Here is a 24316-nt window from a genome sequence, read left to right as displayed (position 1 = left end):
CAGAGGCCGGAAGCTCTACCATCACCACCACACCCGCTCCTCCAATCAAAAAGCTCTAAGCCGCATGCCTTGTCCCGCCCTCTCCTGCTTCCTATTGGCGAGTTTCAAACACTGGGGAACCAATGAGAGAGGGCGCAGGCGCCGTGCCGCTTCTCAACTGCGGGCGCGGCCCCTGAAGAGTAACTGTCGCGGAGGAACCACTATGGTGCGACCTGGAGTCTCCGCCGCTGCGGGTGAGTGCTCCGGGCGGCGGGCGCGGCGGGCGGGCGGCACCGCGGAGGCTGCTGGCCCCCTCGCCTGCCTCGGCGTCCCCACCCGGCGTCTGGGCACCTGGGAGACGTCCGCGCGCGGGGCGTCCCGAGACCCTGCAGGCACTGTCCCAGCAGGTCCTGCAGCAGCGATGCGGGGCGTCACCGGCGCCCGGCTGATTGGCCCGGATTGTGAGTCCCGGAGGAGTCAGGCGCCCCTATCCCCCGCCCCGGCCCGAGTGCCCCCGCCCCGGGGTGGCCCCAGCCCCCGCCCCGGCCCTAGTGGCCCCGCCGGCCCGAGCCTGCACTGCGGCGGCCACGGCGCCTCGCGGGCGCGGTCCGGGCCCCACCTCCCCGGTGGGCGGCGTTTGGCGGCGAGGACATCTGCTCACCTGACACGTCCTGGGCGCTGCACGGAATGACCCAACGCCTAACGTTGGGCGCCTCTGCCCCGTGTTCGGGCTCAGCTTCGGCAGGTTTGCTAACGGGCTGGACGTCCCAGAACCCGGGCCCCGCCGACCCCCGCTGCACTGGCTGCGGTCCGCGCCCAGGGCCGCCCCGGAGCCAGAGGGCCATGCGAGCAGCTCGGGTTAGGGGAGGCGGGGAGCAGATTTGCACCCTGTAATGTTTGGTTTGCCATTATTGAATATTAGCCTTTTCCAACCACCTGTTACCCTCAGTCCCTGCCTCTGAACTCCCCTAATTCTTTCTTTTAACCCTCTCTCATGGCACCTAGATTTTGCCTTGTGCTGTAATTATTGTTGTTTATTTTATCTCCACTGCTACATTGAAATTTATAAACAGAAATATTGACTTTCACCCCTCATAGATGTCTTGCTTAGAAAATCACCATAGGCATGTTTGCCATGAACCCCCTAACCTGGCCTGTTTTGAAACCATGAAGGGTTTGTAGGCAAAAATCATCATCCCTCTTGGGGGAAATGTAATGAGACCAGGCCTGGCTCACCAGCTCAGGTGCGCCAGAAACAGAATTTCCTCGTGCACGGAGTATGTTGTAGCCTAGAACAGTGCATGTGAGCAGGCGCTCTGGGGTTGAATAACACCGGCTTCAGATCTTGGCTTTGCCACTTATTGGCTGGGTAACTTTGGGCATATCATTTACCCTCTTTAAATTTCAGACTAGGGCCTGACATATAAATGATATGGGTAATGCTGGTATTCACTTGGAGGCGTGGTCTATGTCCGGTGGGCTCAGTGGTTAGAGCATCTACCAGAGCACCTTAGGTCTCGGGTTCAATTCCCAGTCAAGGTCATGTACCTGAGTTTTGGGTTTGATTCCTGGTTGGGGGCGGGGGGGGGGGGGGTATTGGGGGCAACCATTTGATGTTTCTCACATGGATATTTCTCACTTTCTTCTTTTTCTCCCCCCCCCCCCATCTCCTCTGTCTCTCCCCCTCCCTCGCTCCCTCCCTTCCACTCTGAAAAGCAATGGGAAAAATATCCTTGGGTGAGGATTAACAACCAAATAAAGAAAAGAATATAAATGAACTGGTTAAGATCCCGTGCTGAAGTTCTGTTCTTTGCTCGCCTGTTTTGCAGAAGAGCGGCAGAGAAAGCTCCAGGAGTACCTAGCAGCCAAGGGAAAACTAAAGTGCCAGAACAGCAAGTGAGTTTGTCTCCCACCATCAGGGAACTCCCGTTGCCCTGGTTGCTAACGGCAATGGAAAGCCCTTTTGCTTGTGCTCTGCTCCGACTACATTGGCATCCAATGGTAGCTCAAAGAGGGCGTGTCAGTGCCAGCACGACAAAACCTCTGGCAGCATCTGGTACATTGGCAAAGACGTAGGCATTGTTATGAGACAGTCTCCGGAGGAAGGAGGGGAGGATCTACAACAGTGATTCCCAAAGTGGTCTATATCGACCCCCAGGGGTCTATGACAACCTGCAAGGGGTCTACGTCAGCGAAAAAAAAATTTGGGGGTCCATGAAATGAAAATGGGGGTCCACGATAGTGGATCTCAACATACACTGATAGTACCTATTTACTTACATCATATTATCTTATAATATAAAAACATATAAATTATTTATAAAAGTACCTATGAAGTAAAAAATTTATTATATGTTTATAAAATTGTGTAAGTTGTAGGATAAAAACCTGCACATAATGATATACCAGTATCATCTTGTTACAAGCATACGCGCAGTAAACATTCTTGCCAATTTTTGTCTCAAAGCTTCGCAAACTTGCACCGACTTGTTCAATTCGTCACTCTATAAATATGAATGTGAGAAAAATACGTTCATTCGTTTCCTGAATCTTGAATAGGAAAGTGCTGAGAAAATATTTAAAAAAATATAAACTGGTAGTTTATCATACAAATTATAGTGAATCAGTGTTATTTTGTTTGAGAATGCCGGAGAAAAGTAGGTACATTATTTTTTATTAAATTTTAACACTAAACTTCACTACAGTTAGAAATTTACAAAAAAATCAATATCAGGTAAGTAGGGGGTCTACCCAAAACCGAAAAACATGGCAAGGGGTCTACGGCACAAACAAGTTTGGGAACCTCTGATCTACAATATCGCCTACCTCGCTGGAAGCTTCCTCTGTCTCTGCTTCCTTCCTGGGAAAGTAATTCTTGGGAAGGCAGTGTTTGGTCAAGAAGCCGAATGATCCTGTTCAGCCTCCATAGCTGCACATGAACATCCTGCTCTTTGGCCATTCTCTTAGCTCAGCGACTTTAGCTTTTTCATCTCATGGCATACATAGACTAATGACCAAAATTCTGCTGCACCAAGAAAAATATATTTTTGCTGATCTGACCAAAAAAAAAATGTAATTTTGATTCATTCACACCAGACAGCTATTGTTGTGTTGGCTGTGGCACACTGATTGAAAATCGCTGCCTTAGCACTCACTCTTTTTTTAAATATATTTTTATTGATTTCAGAGAGGAAGGGAGAGGGAGAGAGATAGAAGCATCAGTGATAAGAGAGAATCACTGATGGGCTGCCTCCTGCACACCCTTCACTGGGGATCAAACCAACAACCTGGACATGTGCCCTGACCGGGAATCGAACCATAACCTCCTGGTTCATAAGTTGATGCTCAACCTCTGAGCCACATCGGCTGGCAGCACTTACTCTTGAGGTGGACATGATGTTACCAATTAACTTTTATCTTTTGTCAACATCTTAGGGATGTCATTTATCCCTCTTCTGAGCATTAATCAATTTTATGCTCATTTGAGTAGCTGAACTTTTTTTTTTTTAACAAAACAAATTTTTACAAATTTAGCTTTCACATTTTATTGTATTTTTACTTTGGGTTTTTATTCACCTTTATTTCTTTGTTTGAGTAAACCTACTGCATTTATTCAGCAGATATTTATTTAATACCTGTAATGTATCTCTCTTGGTTCTGAAGAAATGCTGCTTAACAAAGCAGAGCAGTCTGGCCCTCCCAGGGCTTGTATTCACGATGAGAGAAACAAAGATCAAGTCACAATTGAAGTCCCTGTTAGCTTGGCAATTGCTTTTGATCCATGGAGGTTAAATCCTTCTAAATTCTCCTCTACTTTCCTATCCTTTTTTGCATTTTCTGTCTCAGTAGCTAGATTTTATATGTGCCTATTTTTTTTCTTTAGTTGTATTACTTTTTCCTCTGGTAACTCACTGTTAAGAGATATTTATAACAAGGTTTTTAAACTTGTTAGGCATTATATCTCCAGTGCCTGACACAGTGCATTAAAATTGTTGGAATATTATGTATATGTGTAGGACATCTCTAAAAAGATCACACGTAGTGAATAAGAGCAGTTATGTTTTCTGAAGAGTAGAATAATGGAATTAAGGAGGGGAGGAAAAGGAGATTTCATTGAATATAATTTTTAATTCTTTTACCATATACAGACATTTTAATTATTTAAAATTTCATTTTTAATCACTTTACTTTCCAAGCCTTGTTGATATTTCTGTACTAAAAATTAATATTATTTTTTCTTTTATAGGCCTTATCTAAAAGCCAAGAATAATTGCCCAAATCCTCCATCTTCTAAATCTGTAAGTAGAAATTAGTCTTTTTAAATTTTTTTATTGATTAAGGTATTACATATGTGTCCTCATTCCTTCATTAAGAAATTAGTCTTTTAAAAAATATCTATTTTGGCTGAAACCGGTTTGGCTCAGTGGATAGAGCGTCAGTCTGCGGACTGAAGGGTCCCAGGTTCAATTCTGGTCAAGGGCATGTACATTGGTTGCGGGCACATCCCTGGTAGGGGGTGTGCAGGAGGCAGCTGGTCGATGTTTCTCTCTCATCAATGTTTCTAGCTCTCTATCCCTCTCCCTTCCACTCTGTAAAAAATCAATAAAATAAAAAATTAAAAAATATCTATTTTGGGTGATTAGTACTAAAAATAATAAAGAAGTTAGCAACCTAAAGAAAATGTTTTGCACAAATATTTCTCATAAATATGGGAACAGTGTATAAGGGACAGGACAGAATTGTTTTTTGAAAAGCACAACATATTGTAATTCAATTTTGTTAACAAAAAAAATCTTTAAGTGCACTTTGGTCTCTTCATAGCAAACATTTTTGAACACCTACTATGAGTCTCACTTGCAGGACCTTGTAGCCTTATAAGATAGGTACTGTTACTAGCCCCATTTTACAGATGAGGGAACTGAGTCACAGGACAGCTATTAAATGACAGGGCTGAGAGCTATTGGTCTCAACTACTTTGGAATGCTGTTTAATAAGAATATGTTCCCTAATCAGTTCCATTTGGCTAGATTGTGGATCTAATGGAAAAGGACCCCAACATACTTTGGGTTTAACATAATAAAGCCATAAAAAGTTATGTGGTGCATGTGTGGGTAAAAGGAGTCTATAATACTCTCTGTACTTTTCACTCAATTTGGATTTGAACCTAAAACTGCTCTAAAAATTAAAGTTTATTAATTAAAAAATAAAGTACTGATACATGCTGCAACATGGGTGAATCTCGAAAACATAATGCTAAGTGACAGAAGCCAGACACGAAAGGCCACATCACATCATACTGGGTGATTCCATTCATAATAAATGTCCAGTATCGGCAACTCTATGAAACAAAGTAGATTGGTGGTTGCCAGGGTCTGAGGGGGAGGGAAATAGGGAGTAACTTCAAGCAAATATGGATTTCTTTCTGGAGTGTTGAAAATGTTCTGGAACTTGTGACGATGGTTGTACAGGCTTCTGAATACCTAAAACCCACTTTATATTTTAAGGGGATGTACACTTTAAACTTTAAGGGGATGCAAATTATATCTCAGGTGTTTGTTTGTTTTTTTAATGTACAAAAAAGAACAGCACACTTTGATACCAACCTCCATGCCTCAGCAGTAAGTGATAGTGGAGAGACAGGAGGTGGATATGAATGTTGTGGCTCAAGGAGTAGCCCAGCTATAGCCATGTGGGTGTACCATCTATTTCTACCGCCACCCAGCAACACCACTCATACCCATACAATGCTCTGAGTGCCTCGCCCTTAATTCCAAGTGGCTCTGGTTTCAGACTTCTTTACATACTCACAAAGTTTACATAGGAACTATTGACAATATTATTGAATGAAACATAGAGAGCAGTAGCTCTAGCATATTTTCCCCTAGAAACCTATGCTTTACAAATGTCTGCCAAATTAACCTTCCTGTGTAATTGCTTACTACTGATGCGCCTGTTCTTTACCATATCAATTCTAATTCCCCTCAAAGTTCTCTGTACTCTACTCCTACCTTTCTTATCCAAAATTAGTAACATGACTGAAACATTTATTTGTTAATAACTTATAATCTAATCTTAAAACCCATCCTGAATTCACAAATATGACTAAACTCTGTGATATTACAATAGATGCTTATGGAGAGTTGTTCAAAGTTTCTCAGGCCTCCCAGCATCTACTGTCTGTCCTTGCAGGTGATGCGACAAAGGTTCTTGAGTGGCACTGTGGCCTTTACAAAGGCAGTGTTCTCTATAAAATATTAGTGTAACCATACAAAGAACTAGGAAGAACTTGGGTGGTACCCTAACATAAGTATACTGTATGTATATCTTTCCAGGGTCCCTCAAAGGAACACTTCACTGGGACCTAATGGGCATTCAGCAAGTTGCTTGTTTGGTTGGGGCATATTTTTTTAAACAGCAAGTTTTGTATGTTCACTGCATCTCTGCTTAATTCTATCAAGCTAAAAGATTTTGATATATTTTTATAGGAACTCATTATTAAAATCCTCTATTAGTGAGCCTTTATTTTCTCAGGTTTCAACTTCCTTGGTGAAATTCTAAATAAAATAACTAATTTTTCTTAAAAGTTGGTTATTCTCATAAATTTTCTTTTTTTTTTCTTTTTTGATATTTTTCTTTGTCTTTTTAGACTATTAGACCCAAAAAGGATGTTGCCAACCACGCTGCTTTGCCTGTCAAAGCTACACGACCCATCAGCAATAAACATCAGCCCAGACCTGCCATTATCTCAGGGTCCCAGAAGCCAAAATTGGAGCCACCAAAACCTCTGGGCAAAAGGCTGACTTCAGGATGTGTTTCTTCTCTCCCAAACTGTAAGCCTTCCAGCAGCCGTCAGCAGCAGCACAAAGCTGGAGCGTCCTCTGGAGAGCTGTCGAGGAAAACTGTGGGGTCCCTTAATATACAGGAACTGAAAGCTGCAGAGCAGCAGGTGACAGGTCCAGGAAATACTGCACATGCAGACTCTGTGGACAATGTCCGTGGTGAGGGTGAGTCCTCACAGAACTTTCTGAAAGAGGTGAACAAAGAGAACTTGCCCCAAACTGTCCTGGACTCTGAGAAGACACCACATCCTCAGTTATGGACCAAAAGTGAGCCAAAGACTAGTTCTTATAATCAGACCAAGAGTATTTTGACCCCTAAACAAGCCTTGGGTAAAAGTTCATTGAATCGTGCTGTTCTGAAAGAAAGAGCTAATAAACTATTTGTTGGAGAAACTCAAACCAGGATTCCACCAGGAAAGTCACAGCAGCTCCCTAGGGGAGCAGCTCTTGTGAAACTAGGAGGAAAACCCCCAAAGACAGTTCCCTCTCACTCTGTTCAGACCCTTAGTAGGACTCAAGCATCGAAGAAACCAGGGGTCAAGGACCTGAAGGATATAAATATTAATAGTGGTAAATATGAAAGACCAGGTACAGCTAAGTTACAGTCACAAACTGCTACTGAACAAAAAGTGGAACATACCAGGCCCAGGACATGCCCCGGTCTACTTCAAGAAGGACCTGATGGCCTTAAGCAAGACAAGAAACCCACTCAGCTTTATTCTAAGCCTCAGACGTCACATGTGCAGCAGAAATCCAAGACTGTGAGCCAAAGGCCTGCCCTGGATGTTGGCAGCTTCACGTCAGTCATTCCCAACACCCCAAGCATAAGAGCAAGTACAGCCAAGGGCCGTAAACACAGCAGCAGCTGCCAACACAGAGCACGGACCCTGGACTTCAAGTTGAAAGGGGCTCTTTCCCAAAACCCCTTTCTAAACAAGACAGCTCCCAAAACTCAAGCTGGTGGCACAGCCGTAAATGGAAGAAGAGTCCTGAATGGGACCCAGACTCACCCAGATGTTAAGAAGATCACAGCAGAGGATCGAAGGTATGTTGCTTTAATTCCAAAATTGCAGTTTAAGATGATTAGGCAAATTGACCATGAGGTGTACTTGGTCAGAAAATAAGTCATAAATAATGGCTCCTGGGTTCCTCTTAACTTCAACTCTGAAAAAAAAATATTGGAAGCAAATATAGTAAAATATTTTCTAACTTTCTGTGTGCCTGAAGCAGGACGATTGAGTAAAGAGTTGTGGTTGCAAGTATAGATGACTCTCTCAAGCAGGCCCTTCAGGTTGAGCAGCAAGGGCAGAGGGCAGGGAGGAGGTGGGGAGACGCTGGTCCTTTGTCAAGCAGACCAGAGGTAAGTCCAGAAAAGCTATCGAGGAAGAAGGAATGGGCAAAGTTTTGGAAAGTCAGTAAGATTAGAGGAGGAGTCCTAGTTATAGTTACATGACTACATTTGTTAAAACACAGAACTGAACTCTTAAAAAGGTAAATTTTACTGCATGTTATTGAACACTTGTGCATTTTAGATAATTGTGCCAGGACAGTCAGGATTTTTGCCTTCCTAGAGCTTGCATTCTAGTGGAAAAGACAGGAAGTGAACACGTCCTATATAATAAAAGGCTAATATGCAGTTTGACTGAACGGCAGAATGACCAGTTGCTATGACTGACCACCAAGGGACAGACACTCAATGCAGGAGCTGCCCCCCGGTGGTCGGTGTGCTCCCACAGGGGGAGCACTGCTCAGCCAGAGGCGCTGAGCCGGGCTCACAGCTGGCGAGTGCAGCGGTGGTGGTGGTAGCCTCTCCCTCCTCTGCGGCAGTGCTAAGGATGTCCGACAGTCAGACATCCCCCGAGGGCTCCCATACTAAGAAGGTGCAGGCTGGGCTGAGGGACCCCCACAAGTGCACAAATTTTATGCACCGGGCCTCTAGTTGTTTAAATAAGACAGGATAATTTCTTAATCAGGAAGGACTGAAGGCTGATTATGCCAGACCCCCGAGGCAGGGGTGAGTTAAATACACCAGAGCTTCTAAAGCAGTGGTCCCCAACCTTGTTTTGGCCATGCCTCACGTAAGCATCTCTAAAACCTGGTCCCCCTCACTGTGACATAATTCTTATTATTCAAAAAGTGAACGCCTAGTGGATTAGGAAACTATGGTACATCTACACAGTGGAATAATACACTGCAGTAAAAAAGGAGTTTACATTTGCAACAGCATGGATGGAACTAAGTGAAATAAGCCAGTCAAAGAAAGATAAATACCACATGATCTCACTCATTTATGAAATATAAAGAACAACATAGACTGATGAACAAAAACAGATCCAGAGACAGAGAAACGTCAAACCTCAGAGGGAAGGCAAGGGAGGGGGGAGGTAAGAGATCAACCGAAGGACTTGTATTCATGCATATAAGCCTAACCAATGGACACAGATAACGGGAGTGAGGGCATGCATGGGGGGATACAGTGGATAATGGGGGATAAGGAAAATAAAATGTTAATTAAAAAAAAAAAAAGAATTATAAGGGATTCAAGGCAACATGGGGTAGCCTGATACCATCTTTTCTACAAGTTTATTTGAAACTATTGTACAAAATGTAAATAAGTCGATTCTTTTTTCCCTTTTTCTGAAAGGAGAGAAAAAAAAAGTGAACTCTTATTCACATGAGGAAGCCTAAAAGGCCATTAACTAGTTCTAAACAAGCTTCCACAGAACATGGCATTCATGAAACAGAAGAATGAAAGAGTGAAAGGAAGTTGAAGTACTGAGGAAGAAATCACTAATAAATTGTTAAAAATAATAATGTGAAGTGATATTAAAAATAGCAAAGTTTCAAAACATATAATAGAGAAATGCATAAATATGTCACAATATGTTTATTTACTGTATATGAGGCCCTTAAAACCATAAGAAATGCAAAAAATTCACTGTTAACAACTCACTCTCGAATTCCCCTCCCCCCCCCCCCCCGCCTTTAAAAGTCAAATTACCCCCCTCCCCCATGTTCTAGAGGGTAGGGATGGGAGGGGGAGTGGTGCGCCATAATCTTGGAGAGGCTGGCAGAACTCAGGTTACACTGCCATTCGCCATAGGAAATGTTTTTTTGTTTGTTTGTTTGTTTGTTTTTTAATATATTTTATTGATTTTTTACAGAGAGGGATAGAGAGTTAGAAACATCGATGAGAGAGAATCATCCATCAGCTGCCTCTTGCACACCCCCTACTGGGAATGTGCCTGCAACCAAGGTACATGCCCTTGACCAGAATCGAACCTGGGACCTTTCAGTCCCCAGGCCAATGCTCTATCCACTGAGCCAAACCAGTCCCGGCGCCATAGGAAATGTTTTGAATTTTATTCCTGGTGATGATCAGTTTGGCTTACATTTTAAAGATCACTCTAGATACTTATTCACAGAATAGATTGTTAAGGGTTAAAAATATTGGGTCGGCAACTAAGTAATTGCGGATTTTTTAAAGAAAATCAAAGACAATTTTTTCATGGAACTAAATAACTTTATTCTGTAATGTATTGACCATTTTGATCAATGACCTTTTGCCATCTTTCAGGCAGCATCATAATCCCACGTTCAAAAAACTTCTGGTTTTTATTAGCAAAAAACTGAATCAGGTACGATTTGACATCATCATCATTATTGAAATTTTTACCATTCAAGGAGTTTTGTAAAGATTGAAACAAAAAGTAATCAGATGGTGCAAGGTCAGGACTATATGGTGGATGTGGCAAAACATCCCAACCAAGCTCCATTAATTTTTGCCGAGTGACCAAAGATGTGTGTGGCCTTGCATTGTCATGATGGAATACAACACCTTTTCGATTTGTCAATTCGGGCCGCTTTTCTTCAACTGCATTGTTTAATTTCGTTAGTTGTTCAATGTAGACATCAGAATTGATCATTCGGTTGGGTGGTAAGAGTTCAAAGTAGACAATTCCTTTGTAATCCCACCAAACTGATAACAAAACCTTCTTTTGATGAATATCAGCTTTTGATGTTGTTTGAGTTGGTTCACCTGGCCTGCTCCACGATCTTTTCCGCTTGATATTGTTGTAAACAACCCATTTTTCATCGCCAGTTATCAGTCGTTTTAAAAATGGATCATTTTCATTACGTTTCTTTAGCAAATCGCAGCTGCTAATGCATTGCGTTAACTGTGATTCTTTCAGTTCGTGAGGAACCCACGTATCGAGTTTTTGAACATAGCCAAGTTGTTTTAAGTGATTTTCAATGCATGTATGTGATACATGAAGCTTCTCTGCAATCTCACGTGTTGTACTGTGACAGTCTGAATTGATTATTGCTTTGATTAGGGCGTCATCAACTTCAACTGGACGACCAGAGCGTTTTTCATCTTTGAGTGAAAAATCACCAGAACGAAATTTGGCAAACCAATTTTGACACTGCCGTTCTTTTAAGGCTTCGTCACCATAAACAGCACATAACTTTTTATGAGCTTGCGATGCGTTTTCCCTTTGCGGAAATAAAAAAGCAAAATATGACGAAAATGTTCCTTTTGATTTTCCATTTTTCAACGAACGCCAAACGAAAACTACAAAACAGATCAAAAAACTTTTTTTACTGATTAACAGCTGAATAGCCAACTATCAATAACAAAATGTGTTTTACATTTGTACTACGTCTGCAAACCTAAAAATTCAACTGAAGCCATATATGTGTGAAACCCGCAATTACTTAGCTGCCGACCCAATAGAATCAAGAAAGGAGATGAGCCCTAACCGGTTTGGCTCAGTGGATAGAGCATCGGCCTGCGGACACAAGGGTGCCAGGTTCAATTCCGGTCAAGGGCATGTACCTTGGTTGCAGGCATACCTCCAGTGGGGGGTGTGCAAGAGGCAGCTGATGGATGTTTCTAACTCTCTTTTCCTCTACCTTCCTCTCTGTAAAAAATCAGTAAAATATATATTTTTTTAAAAAGATGAGTTAGGAGGCAGCTGCAGCATTTGAGGCGGAAAGTGGCAGTGAAGTGGTCTAGGATGGTGAGGGGGAAGCAGTCCTGTCCATGTGGTGGTGAGAGGATGTGGAGAAAGAAAGTACTGCTCAAAGACAGCTCCTAGCCTTCGGCCCTCACAACTGGGTGGACAGGGACACCGTTACAGATGCAGGGACAGATCTAGAGATGAAAATGGAGCATTGTTTCCGACAATATTAAATTTGAAATGCCTGCCAGACATCAAATAAAAGATATCAACCAGGCTGTGGGTTTTACAAAGGTTGGGGCTGTAGGGAGAGATCTGGGCTGAAATGTACATTTGTGAGTTCTGAGCTAGTTATAATGTAAAGAAGCTAGCAAGTCTACATCCACACACAGGCCCACATGTCTTTGTTCTTCCCCCAGCAGCGGTCTATCGGCTGCTCAGAAGTAGGAGTGGAGATTGTGGAAAGTGGAGGAGAGCGAGAATTAGGACTTGCCATCATCTTTTGAAAAAGAATCCTAAAATTATTGGTCTTTTTTAGAGTAAGGGGAGTCATGTGCGGCCAGGCGCAGGCTAAGGAACTGGGCAGGGTGGGTCACTTTGAGTGGCACCACCCTGGTGAAAGCATAGTGCGGTGTGTTGAGTCTGGTCAGGCAAATACCAAGCTTGTGGTCAGAGAAGTGGAGAGCTGAGTTAGTGAGCTCAGAGATTAAAGTCAAGTGTCAGAGTTGGCACACAAGTAAAATGAAAGTTTTCAGAGAAAACTCATGTATAATCTTGGTGTCAAGGGATTTGAAGACTGAGATGCCAGCCACCTCTAATGCTAGTAACGCCGCTGCCTTCCGAGGAGGGCAGCCACTGCTGCCATTGCCCATTTGTAAGTTGCTTTTAATTCTAGTTTCCTGGCTTTGTACTTGAAGCTGTTCAGTGATAGTACTCAAATCCATGCCTAGCATATACTTTGAAGCTTGACCATGTACGCAAAAACCTAACACCATTCCTCCCCTCTAATTGCGTAACAGGAGACAGCTAGAAGAATGGCAGAAATCTAAGGGGAAAATGTATAAGCGGCCTCCAATGGAACTTAAAACAAAAAGAAAAATAATAGAGGAAATGAATGTTTCGTTCTGGAAGAGCATGGAAAAAGAAGAGGAAGAAAGGAAAGCACAGCTTGAACTGTCCAATAAAATTAACGGCACTCTGACCGAGTGTCTGCAGCTCATCGAAGGGGTGAGTGACGAGGGTGATCTCCAAAGCTTTGACCACGGACATTTTTCTTAAATAAAGTGTTGGGGAGGTAACCTCTGTCTAAACAGAAATTTCATTACTCGCTTTGGGGGATAGTTTTGTGTGTATCTTTTCAGTTTTGTCTGTGGTCGTTAGTCTGCTTAGGGCTTGTATTTCTTGGGCCAATTTTACTAATTCCGTGCCTTTTATTTAAATCAAACTTGTTAAAGAGTTCTCTATTAATCTTTTTAAAGGCCATCTTTTGAATTGTATTGATTATTTTTCTCTTATATCAATGTCCACATCTATTTTTTACGTTTATTGTTCTTTTTCCAGTCTTTTCATTGAACGTTTGGACCATTTAATGCTACATTTGTCTCTGAATTTAGCTTTGGTCATGGCCTTCGGGTTTGATAGTAATGTCCTTTATTAGTCAAAGTCAAGTCAGAAATACAGAAACCACACCAACAATATTAATAGATAGAATGTGGTGTTAGGATTGGTTTCACAGAGTCTTATGTGAGTTCCCTAGAAGCAGTCACTAAGGAGAATTTGTGTGAAAGGAATTTATTAGGAAGAGGCTCCCAGGAAAACAAAAGGGAGTGGGATGTGGGGCCAGAAAGGGAAGGAGGCCAAGCAAAGTCCACGGAGGGTGACTGGCACAGCCCCACAGGAAGCTCTGGGACAGGGCGAGCCATGCTCAGTCAGTCCTGATCAGGGCACTGCCCTGACTAATGGCTGCCCCTGGGGACAAAAAGCCCCAGGCACTTGTGACTCTGACACCTACTAAGAGGTGCTGGTGCTGGCTGTTGGACTTGACAGCGCTTTGTGAGCATGTGTGCACAAAAATGGTGAAGGGATCATCAGAGAGATATTGGTGTTGCAGCCATAACTCTAGGTCCAGGAGAGCATCATGTTGGGGGTACAGACCTAAAAGCTAGGAGAGACAAACCCGGGTGGGACTGGGACTCTGGCTCTAAAGAGGCATACTGCCCAGCAGAGGTTGGTGCCACCGAGCTGGACAAGGCCCTGCAAGGCTGGTCAGACCTTGAGAAAAGGCTGCTTCCCCATTAGTGTGGGCAGGGTTTGTGAATACCAGGAAACGGGGAAGTAGAACCCATTGCTGCTGCCAGGGTAAAGGACCATTGTTGTGTGAGGAAGGCAAAGAGGAAGAAGAGGTCCCCTCTCCTCTCCCGCCCTGCAGTTTCCCCCATCGCCTCACCCTGGCAGAGCCCAGTAGGGAGCTGTTGCCCGCAGGTGGTTTACAGAACTCTAGCCCCAGGGTCACAAAGCCAAGAAGAAATGAAGGATTTGGAGCTAAGACACCATAGCGTAGTAACCTTGTGTTCTTCTTTTTGCTCATTTCTAAAAGGTTTAAGGCTTCCATTTTTAACAGGTCTTTAACTCCAGAGTTATCTTCAAAAGTATCCTTTAACTTCCAGATGTGTTAATTTTTTTCTTGGCTATTTTAATTTTTAATATACTGCATAGAACTTGCTGACATTTTCTTTCTGACCTTAGTCTGATCAGTTTTGGTAAGTGTTGCAAAAGTGTTTGAAAAGAAAATATATTCTCTGTTGAATGGAAAATTCTACATGGGTATCCATTAAAACAAATTTTGAAAATATTAATAACGCAGTTATTTGTATTTGTTAGTTCATTTGTTGCTTTCCAAAAGAAATATGCCAGAGTCTCTCACTGGTACTTTGATTGATGATTTCTCTTTATATTGCTGTCCAACTTTTACTGCCTAATTTTTAAATTAGGTTTATTGGTTAATAACATTATATAAACTTCAGGTGTACAACTTTATAACATGACATCTGTGTACTCCATTTGTGTGCTCGCCATCTAAAGTCTCGTCTTCCCTTCGCCATGTTTTCCAGTTCTCTTGTTAGGTACAGAAAGACTCATGACTTACTTTCATTTTCCTTCTGTCTTGTGTTAATCTTGCCACACCTGCTTTTTGTTTCTGTTAGATTTTGTAGGTAAATCTTTTTCCAGCCCTGTATTTCCAGAAGTATATCTCATATGAATACATGCAGTTGAATTTTTTTTAACCAAATCTGGAATTCTCTGCTTTTAAAAAACACATTTTACCCACCCACATTTATTGTAATTACTCATATGCTTAAAGTTGCATCTGTCATTTTATAATTCAATTTATTTTAATTCTTTTTTCTTTTCCCTCATTTCTGTGTTTGATTTGTGTAAGAAAACATATAAATTAAAATCACAAAAGATAGTGGTAGGTGTAGGTTCAAACATGGTGTGCAAGTTACATGTCATATTTTTTATAGTTTCTTTTATATTTTTTTGTTTCAAGTCTTTCACTTGAATTCTCGCGTTTATTCACTGGTTACTTCATGATCTTTGGATGGTGAGCTTTCTGAGTCCTTATGCTTGTGAAGATGTCATTATTTCACCCACATGCTGAATCATAGTTTGGCTGGGGAAATTTCTAAATTCAAATTGTTTTCCCTGGAAAATTTGAAGTTACTGTTTCATTTTGTTTCTTGCGTCTGGGGTTGTTGATTTATTAAGGTTTGTGTCAATCTAATCCACATTCCTCTATAGAGGTGCTTAGGGTTTTCTTTTTATCATTTGTTTTCTAGGTATAGTTTTCTAAGTAAGGACTTTTCAGTCTGAACACGTTTCTTTGGTCATTTCTTGGAGATTTTCATCTACAACTGCTTTGAGTGTGTGTTCAGCTTTCTTCTCTGTTTTTTCTTCTAGAAGTTCTCTTTGGCGGTATTGAAATTCCTGAATAATAGACATATCCTCCAGAACTCTTACCTTTTCTTGTCATACACTCCCCATTTCTTTGTTGTTGCATTGGATTCTGGGAGAATCTCACACTCAAGTTTTCAGCTCACTGTTTATTCTTCAGCAGCATTCAAGCCACTGTTCTGCCCTTGTGTTGATTCTCTTCCATAGCAGCCCATTCTGGTTTCATGAAAGCAATATTCTCACACCACCCTGAAGATACTAACTGCAATGCTCTTAAAGCTTAGTCATCTTCCCTCCCTCCACCGTTTAGCTGCAGTGTCTATTCTTGTGGGTGGTGAGTTTTATGCCTCCTCGTGTAGTGTTGATGATTCTTGACTATGAGCTGACCTCTGTGTCTCCTCACCTCCCCTCCCCCATCTCACAAGGAGAGAAGGTGCTGCCTGGCTGAGTACACCGGTACCTGGCACATGTTCCTCCTGGTCCATTTCTGTGCCCTGCTCTGGGTATAAGCCAGGAGGGCACCAAACCAGTAAGGCTACTTGAAAGTTCCTTTTTGTGGAACTTAACCCTCTTTCATATATACCTGCATAGATCCCCAAACACACATGCACACCCTAGAACTCTGGCACAGTCATGGAAAGAGTCATGGAAATTATGGTCCCTATTCAGTGTTCACATTGTTGTGGATGTTGATTACTCGGTTTGGTTTGGTTTGGTTTGGTTTCACACCACATAAAGCTGTAGAACATATTTCTTACTTCAGCTATGATAAACATTTTCCTGTTTGTTTGGGTTCATGTAACTCTTAAAATTTAATAATCAATGTCAAAACTCATTGAAATATTCTATTTAATGGGTGTATTTTATTATGTGTCAACTTGGTAAAATTGAAATGTTTTTAAAGTTAAAAAATTATTGATCAGACTGATTTCTGCCTAACTGCTATGTTACTAATAGGAGACATGAGTAACAGTGAGATGGTAATCATTTCCTCTGGGTATTTTTTTTCCTAGGGTGTACTTTCTAAAGAGGTATTTACCATATTGTCCAGTATTCCTGAGGGTGAAAAATTTGCTAAATTCTGGATCTGCAAAGCAAAGTTCCTGGCAAGTAAAGGCACCTTTGATGTTATCGGACTATATGAAGAGGCCATTAGAAATGGGGCAACAGTGAGTATCTGTCTTGGGTGGGTGATTTCCTGAAAATTCTCTCATATGAGTTCTATTGTTTGAATATGGCAGTTTATATTACATTATATATGTAATATAACTTCTAATTCACTTCAAAAAGTTATACATAGAATGTGAAGTTTAGTTTGTCCTTTATGAACATTTTATTAAAATATTTATGCTTGCCCAGCTAGCATGGCTCAGTGGTTAGTCTCAACCTATAAACCAAAAGATCATGGTTCTGTTTCCGGTCAGGGCACATGCCTGGGTTGAGTGCTCAATCCCCAGTAGGGTGCATTCAGGAGGAATCAATGATTCTCATCATTGATGTTTCTGTCACTTCCTTTCTCTCTTAAGTCAATAAAAATATATTTTTAAAAAATATTTATGCTGTGTAAACTAACAAAGTCACTCTTCTTTGTCTCACGTAGTACTTACATAAATATGCACTAATGGAAAGAATTAGCATAAAAGGTTATAAAATCACATCAGTTTTCAATACTTATAAAGTCATACCTCACTATAAAGAACCTACACATACGCTAATTCCAACACAGCAATATGTATAAGTCAATAACTCAGAGCCATTGTATGAAATTCCTTTTAATTGTAAAACTACTATCTTTGTATAATTTTTAACAAAAATATCAAATAGTTTTATAGCTTTTCACTTGCATGTTGCTTTTTGTGTCATCATATATTTATTCTACAAACTTTTATCATGATTTTTCAGAATCAGAGTTGTACATGCCTATAAGGTTCTTTCAATAAGGCTTCTGCTCCCCTTGCCTCCCATTTCCAACTTCCCAGAACAAATTGATTATTTTTATATTTACCTCTATAATTTCAGATAACATGCTCATATTGCTATTACCTGATTTTTTAGTTTTAGACATAATTGTGGACTTCCAAATACAGAGGAATAGGATTTAACCTCTTTCATACACACCTGCACAGACCCCCAACACACACATATTCCTATGACTCTGGCATACTTGTGTCATCCTTCATGCTTCCTTCCATTAGAGTTATGGAAATTGTGGTCACTATTCCATATTCCGTTCATTGTTATGAATGTGTTAGAAATTAGTATTATGGCTCAATGTACTAATATACTATGTTTACTTTGCCTTTCAAGCACAACTTTCTACTTTTCCTCAAATTGGTTTTCTGAGTGTTTATTGTATAATTGATTCACACACTTTTCTCTAATTGTCTAAATTTCTTTATACTTTCAAAACGTCTGACACTGTATTTATTTCTTTTCCTTTGAGCCCTTTCTCCCAGACTCTTCTGATCTGTCCCAGTCTCAGCAGGTTAGCTTTACCCCAGTCCTCATGAACTGTAGGGAGTCCTCTCACCTTTACTGTCAGATCCCCTTTATATCCTTATATCTCAGTTCCTAGAAACCATGTCAAGTTTACTTCTTCCTGCATTGTCTGTTTCTTCTCCAGTGCTTTCTCTTCTCTCTCTCTCTCTCTCTCTCTCTCTCTCTCTCTATCTCTTGTTCATTTTGTTTTGTTTTCTATTGCTCATTAAAAGCTCTACTCAGATGCTAGTGAAACTGGGCTGTTGGCATATAAGAGGTGGGTTTGAAAGGATTATTGAAAGACCTGGGCACATGGGTGGAGTTTTACCATCAGTAATCTAGCTCGGTCAGTTGGTTGAAGACCCTCATTATCAGTAGTTTTGGTCCTTCCTCTCAGACAGATCATCTTCTCTAGGAAGACTTTTCCAGTTTTCTTCTGGGAGCCAGGAACAGGCCACCAGTGTTGTGGGGAGAAGAGAGTGGGATTCTTGAGCTTCAGCAGGAAACTTTCCTTTATCCCTTCCTTTCAATAGGCACCCCACTTTCAGTCTCGTAGGATGTTCCCCGTGGCCCTGGAGAAGGCCCCCACTGTTGGGATTGGGGCACAGTCACCAGGCTGTATGGAACTCAGAGTGCAAAGTAGACTGGCAGACAAATATTCAAGAGTCCTCCCGAGCCTGCCCACCCATCCCTGTGCCTTCCCGAGGCCCTGGGCTGGATCAGGTGGCTTCTTGGCCATACTGCCAGCTTCAAAGTTGGCTCTTTCATGTTGATCCAGTTGACCATTTCCTCCTTCTACATTCCAGCTTCCAAAATCTTGTTGCTATTTCTCCTTCCTATTTTTTATGGTTTTGACTCCTTTTAATCCCTTTCTTTTTATCAGTTTCAAGGGGAGTTAAAAGAAATGTATTTCCAATTCATCATCTTTAACTAGAAGCCTATAAAAACATGAAAAACACCTGATGAGTGTTTTGTGTAACTCAGGCTCTTTGCAATGTATTCTGTACATTTCTTTCCATCTTTTTAAGCCTAAAGCATTTTAGATTTTATAAAAATGTATGGATAGCTTTGCTTTTATGCTCTGTTACCAGGCCACACCTATTATTTATTTGATAGAGAGCCCAGGTCAGAAGACCAGCCTCCTATGAGGATGTGAAGTTCATTTGTGATGTTCTGCCTTAAGGCTTGGCTTGCCTACTTTGGAAAAGGAAGGCTCTCTCAGCTAATTTTAAAGAAAATTACCTTTTTGTAATGCTTTTAGGTTATATTACCAAATAAAAGATGAAAGAAGAGAAAGGCTGGGAGAAAATTGTCCAAAGAGCTGATGACTAAAGGTTGTAATTGGGTGATGAGACTATGGGTGATTTCCTTTCTTAGGTTTGACTTATTGTTAACTTTTCTTTTTAATGAGGTATATGACTTTTATAATAAAAACCAAAATTAACTAAGACAACTCTAAAAATGTATGCCATGTTTTTTGTATGACTATCTTTATATCTTTGGGCCAGAATCTTTATATGGAAACATGTTTTTAATGGGATCATATAAGTCAATAAGAAAATTAATTTGTTTTAGATAAATTTTATTATAGATAATTTTCCATCAACCCATCTCTCCATTAAAGTTGAGCATGTCACCATTTAACTGACATTTTCTTTATTCTTATATTTTTCCATGAACCTATATGTCTGAAATTTTTAAATGTTATTTATATTTAGACAAGAGATAAAACATTTTTATTATAAAAAGTAGTTTACTTGATGTTATACTTTTTTGTGTAATTGCTCTAGACAATTTCTTAGATCATTTTTTTATGAATGTTTTAATGATGTTCATGTCTTTTCTTTCATCCTTCCTTCCAGCCAATACAAGAGTTGCGGGAAGTTGTTCTTAAGATTTTGCAAGACCAAAACAGAGCTAGAGACGGTACTGTGTTTTGTATTTAAATTCACTCCCTTTAGCCCTACAAGTACAAGTCACTGAGGGTCACCTAGGGGTAAAAGAAGTCTGAAATGCCTCTCACCCTTGGTTTCTGCAGCCTGGCCCTCTCAACCAGTATCGTTGGCTGACTTATTTTGGTTGTTACAAGTAAATAAATAAACTTCTCAGCACTGAGCATCCTGGATGAGTGTCCTGCTTCCCCAGAGTCCTAGGTTAGAGAAGACAAAGGCTTTTTTGAGGCAGAAGGGAGAAATAGAAATAGAGAATGGGGGATATAGAGATATCTGCAATAGTATCAATAAAAGAGAGAGAGAGAGAGAAAGAGAGAGAGAGAGAGAGAGAGATGCCTCAGCTCAAGTCACATGTTTAATCATAACAAACCCACCAACGCTTTTACATCCAAATTCACATTCCCTCCAAAAATAGCCTTGGCAGGGCTCTGCACTTAGGTAAGCATTCCTGTCATGGGTCAGAGCTCTAGAGGGCTCTTCTGGGAGAAACATACAGGTACAGTGAGTGGCACATTATGGCTGCTTGTCATCTTTGTTATATGAATGGAGAGCCAGGTGGTCTAATCCATTCAAGCTACCTTCAGAAGATAAAATGGATTATTTTTATGAAATTAGAAGGTAATAAATCTTTATCCTTTAAGAGTAGATTTAACTTTGGGGAACAAGTCAGGTGAAATTACAGCTACTAACGCATTACTTTGGAGAATGAGGTTACAGAGGAGATATGCTCAGTGGCACTCTAACTGGGAATGATGCTAAAATTCAAATCTTTGTTTATAATATATGACAACATTCAAAGAGATGAAAAGAGGAGATAGGAATCCATGTCTTATACTATCGATAGTTCACCCTTATTGAACTTTCTTAGGGTCTCAGCCTCCAGTCACAGTTTTGGCCTGTCTCAGTCTAATTTCCTTCTTTTCATTTTGGTTGTTAAGGTTGGGCTATCATGCAAAGTGAGTTAACACAAGACATTTTTCACCCACTGTCCAAGGCGATAGCCATATGGTCATCCTGGGTAAGGAGGGAAGTTAACCCTAGTGAGTCAAGAAAATTGACCCAAGGTGTGGTGTAGGGTAAAAGGCCATTGGTTAGTCCCTAGGAGAGCTCTCTGGAGAGTGAATAAGAGACCAGGGTGGGGCCGTGTTTAGTTACCCATCCTCCAGTGGGGCCAGAAGAGGGGTCAAGAGGCAGCCTAAGGAAGCTGGGCACTGCTGCAGGCCTTAGCAGCAAGCCTGGCCCCTTTTTTCATATTGGGGGTCCACAAGGGAGTCATCGTATAGGTTACAGTGGTTTCATTGTATTGATTTTGGATAAGTACTAAATATCTAAATCTTGCTTTCCTTCTTGAACTTGTGTACACAGGAATTACCTCTGAATCTTTGGTTGCCGGAACTACTATATCATCCATAGAAGAGCTGGCCAAGGACATAGAATCTGGAAGAAAGTCTTGTCTTTCTGCAAAAGAGAGAGAGCAGGTTCCAGCAACACCCCAAATAACCGAGGCAGAACAGGATAGGCACCCTGGTATCAAGTTACAGGTTGCCCCCATCCCCAGGTAAGCACTCTCTGAAGCAGGCTTTGTGCTCACAGGCCCAGTTCTACTCCACAGATCCAAGCAATGTCAGTGTCTTCACATCTTCTGCCTCATAGAAAGACGAGACAGTCTAATCCATTCTGGGCGTTGAGGGAAGGGGCTAAGGGTGAGGGGAGGGTTGGAACGGACTGAGAGAACTGACCTGCAGTGAGGGAGGTGCTGCTGAAGTAATGAGGTTTGGGAGTGAATTTTTCCTTCCTCTTCACCCTCACTGGTCTTGCACTTGTAGACCCTACCTTCCTTTCCTGCCCGCCTGGCACAGACTGGGGAGAGAGGGCACTAAGTGCCAACAGGGGCAGCCTCTGCATCTGTGCGGAGGAGGGGCAGCGAGCAGCCCCATAAAAACAGGGAGGGTGGCTGAAACCGGTTTGGCTCAGTGGATAGAGCATCGGCCTGCGGACTGAAAGGTCGCAGGTTTGATTCCGGTCAAGGGCGTGTACCTTGGTTGCGGGCACATCCCAAGTAGGGGGTGTGCAAGAGGCAGCTATCAATGATTCTCTCTCACTGATGTTTCTAACTCTATCCCTCTCTCTTCTTCTCTGTAAAAAATCAATAAAATATATTATTTAAAAAAAAAAAAAAGCAGGGAGGGTGGTTGGATGTGTACTGGTCACAGACTGCTCTGTTGGCTTTTTAACAAATGTAAAGTTTAAGGCGGAATCCATAGTACCGTATTTTTCGGACCATAAGACACACCAGTTTTTAGAGAAGGGAAATGAAGAAAAAAAGATTCTGAAACAAATAGTGTCCTAAAATATTTTATGTGCATTAAAACCCAACATCACAGTCATAAACACATGTAATCAACCCTGTAAAGTAAACAGCAGCATTTAGAACCATTTTAGAGCCGGGCAAGCACACAGAGACCACACAGAGCCGGGCAAGTAAAAAAACTTTTTTTTTTTACAGTATATGAGTAGGCTATATTTGGACCATAAGACGCAGGGACTTTTTCCCCCCACTTCTGGGGGGGGAAAATTGCGTCTTATGGTCCGAAAAATACGGTAATTTAAGCTATTGTGTCAGGTTATCAGTGTCATTTTCTGAAACATTAATGTTACATCAATCTCTGTTCATGATCTGAGAGCAGATGGACTCCACCCAGTTTGTTCTGACAATCAGAAAAGGGCCATCTTAGGACAAGAGCTGCTCTAGCAGAATAATCAACCTACACTGAAATACTGTGTCTTATTAATAGAATAAGAAAAAAAATAAAGACAAAGTGGAACTTCAAAAGAAGTGATAAAGTTTGAATACCTCTCTTGTCTCTCAGAATAAGTGGGATGCCGGAAGTGCAGGACATGAAGCTGATCACTCCTGTACGGCGGTCAACGAGGATCGAGCGAGCCGTGTCCCGCTACCCGGAGATGCTGCAGGACCACGACTTAGTGGTGGCTTCTCTTAGCGAGCTGTTAGAAGTGGAAGAAACAGAGTGTTTTGTATTCCGTAAAAATGAGGCTTTGCCTGTAACATTAGGGTTTCCAACCCTTGAATCATAATTTCTTGAACCTCCATGAGACGAGAAATGCCCTCGTCCAGCTGACCTGGGGGAAACTCGTGGACGCAGACCAGGTCTTGGAAAGTAGCTGCAAAACTCGCTCTCAAATTGTCTGTCTCACACAGGACAGCTTTGGCTTGCTTGTTTAAGGTGGTTGTTTGCCAGTTTCACAGCATCCAGAAATGTCACTCTATTGAGCATGAATTTACCCCACAAGTATGGTAAGGACATGGGAGGTTGGTGCCACAGTAAGGCAGACCTTCCTTCCTGTGTCCACCTTAGTCCTCGCAGCGTGGACGGTCTGAGTTTAGGTCATGTAGGACATGACAGGCCACCTGGTCAGATCCCCTCATTTTACAGATGAATTTATACTCGCTGTGCCTTTGCTCAGAGATCAGAAATGATTTACGTATGACCTTTGCCTTCTGTCACCATGTCCTTGTGACGAGGGGTCCGTCCTTTCTCTGCCAGGTCTCCTAGTGAAACAATCCTGGGTTGGGATGTTCGTTATATCCAGGCTAATTTTTGCATTTGTTATTCAAAATGCTTTACGTAAAAGCACAAAGGAGAGCAGTGGGGAGGGGATGCTTGCTTCTGCACTTCAGCTCTTTGCTCTGTAGGGAAAAGCCCCGCCTGAGAAGGCGGTGTGAGCCTCGGAGACTCCACGCGTTGCCTTTTCTTCCTTCTGAGCAACTGCTCTCGGGAAGGTAAAATCCAAATCACTGTACATATAATGTAGAGAACCTGGTTCAACATAGCTTTCTTAATATTTAAGTATTAACCAAAAAACATTAAATGTTGTTTATTCCGTCTTCATTTATCTTGTTTATTACAAAAGAAACTGATGATGGCATGGCCTAGACTCTAGGCCCTAGAGTAGGGGTGTCGAACTCAATCAGAGAAGGGGCCAGAATCTAAAATCCAGCCTAAATCGCGGGCCGAATGGTTTACTGAACAGTTATAAACTGACAATGTCATAAACTGACAGCGGAGTGCAGTGATGACAGCGCGGTGCAGGCCACATTGCAAGGCCTGGCGGGCTGGATTTGGCCCGC

The 24316-nt window shown here is 41.7% G+C and overlaps 1 protein-coding gene across 1 annotated transcript; it reads left to right on the top strand.

The window, feature by feature from the left end:
* Positions 1-102: 102 nt before the first annotated feature.
* Positions 103-24077, top strand: CKAP2L (cytoskeleton associated protein 2 like). Its single transcript, XM_084900298.1, has 9 exons — positions 103-233; positions 1809-1875; positions 4226-4277; positions 6626-7863; positions 12802-13009; positions 16750-16905; positions 20077-20140; positions 21532-21724; positions 23037-24077. The coding sequence occupies exons 1-9, from the start codon at positions 203-205 to the stop codon at positions 23260-23262; spliced, it is 2235 nt and encodes a 744-aa protein (XP_084756424.1). The 5' UTR covers positions 103-202; the 3' UTR covers positions 23263-24077.
* Positions 24078-24316: the final 239 nt, after the last annotated feature.

This window comes from Pipistrellus hanaki (assembly GCF_964339955.1).
Source record: "Pipistrellus hanaki genome assembly, chromosome: 12".
Classification (NCBI taxonomy): Eukaryota; Metazoa; Chordata; class Mammalia; order Chiroptera; family Vespertilionidae; genus Pipistrellus; species Pipistrellus hanaki.
The sequence above is the reverse complement of the archived record's forward strand: the minus strand, read 5'-3'. Positions and strand labels throughout refer to the sequence as shown.

Bases quoted from the DNA above. Each gene is read 5' to 3' on its own strand.
- CKAP2L (XM_084900298.1), top strand. From the start codon at position 203: ATGGTGCGACCTGGAGTCTCCGCCGCTGCGG. The intron at 20,141-21,531 runs GTACTGTGTTTT...TTGTGTACACAG, and splicing joins CCAAAACAGAGCTAGAGACG to GAATTACCTCTGAATCTTTG. The intron at 21,725-23,036 runs GTAAGCACTCTC...CTTGTCTCTCAG, and splicing joins CAGGTTGCCCCCATCCCCAG to AATAAGTGGGATGCCGGAAG.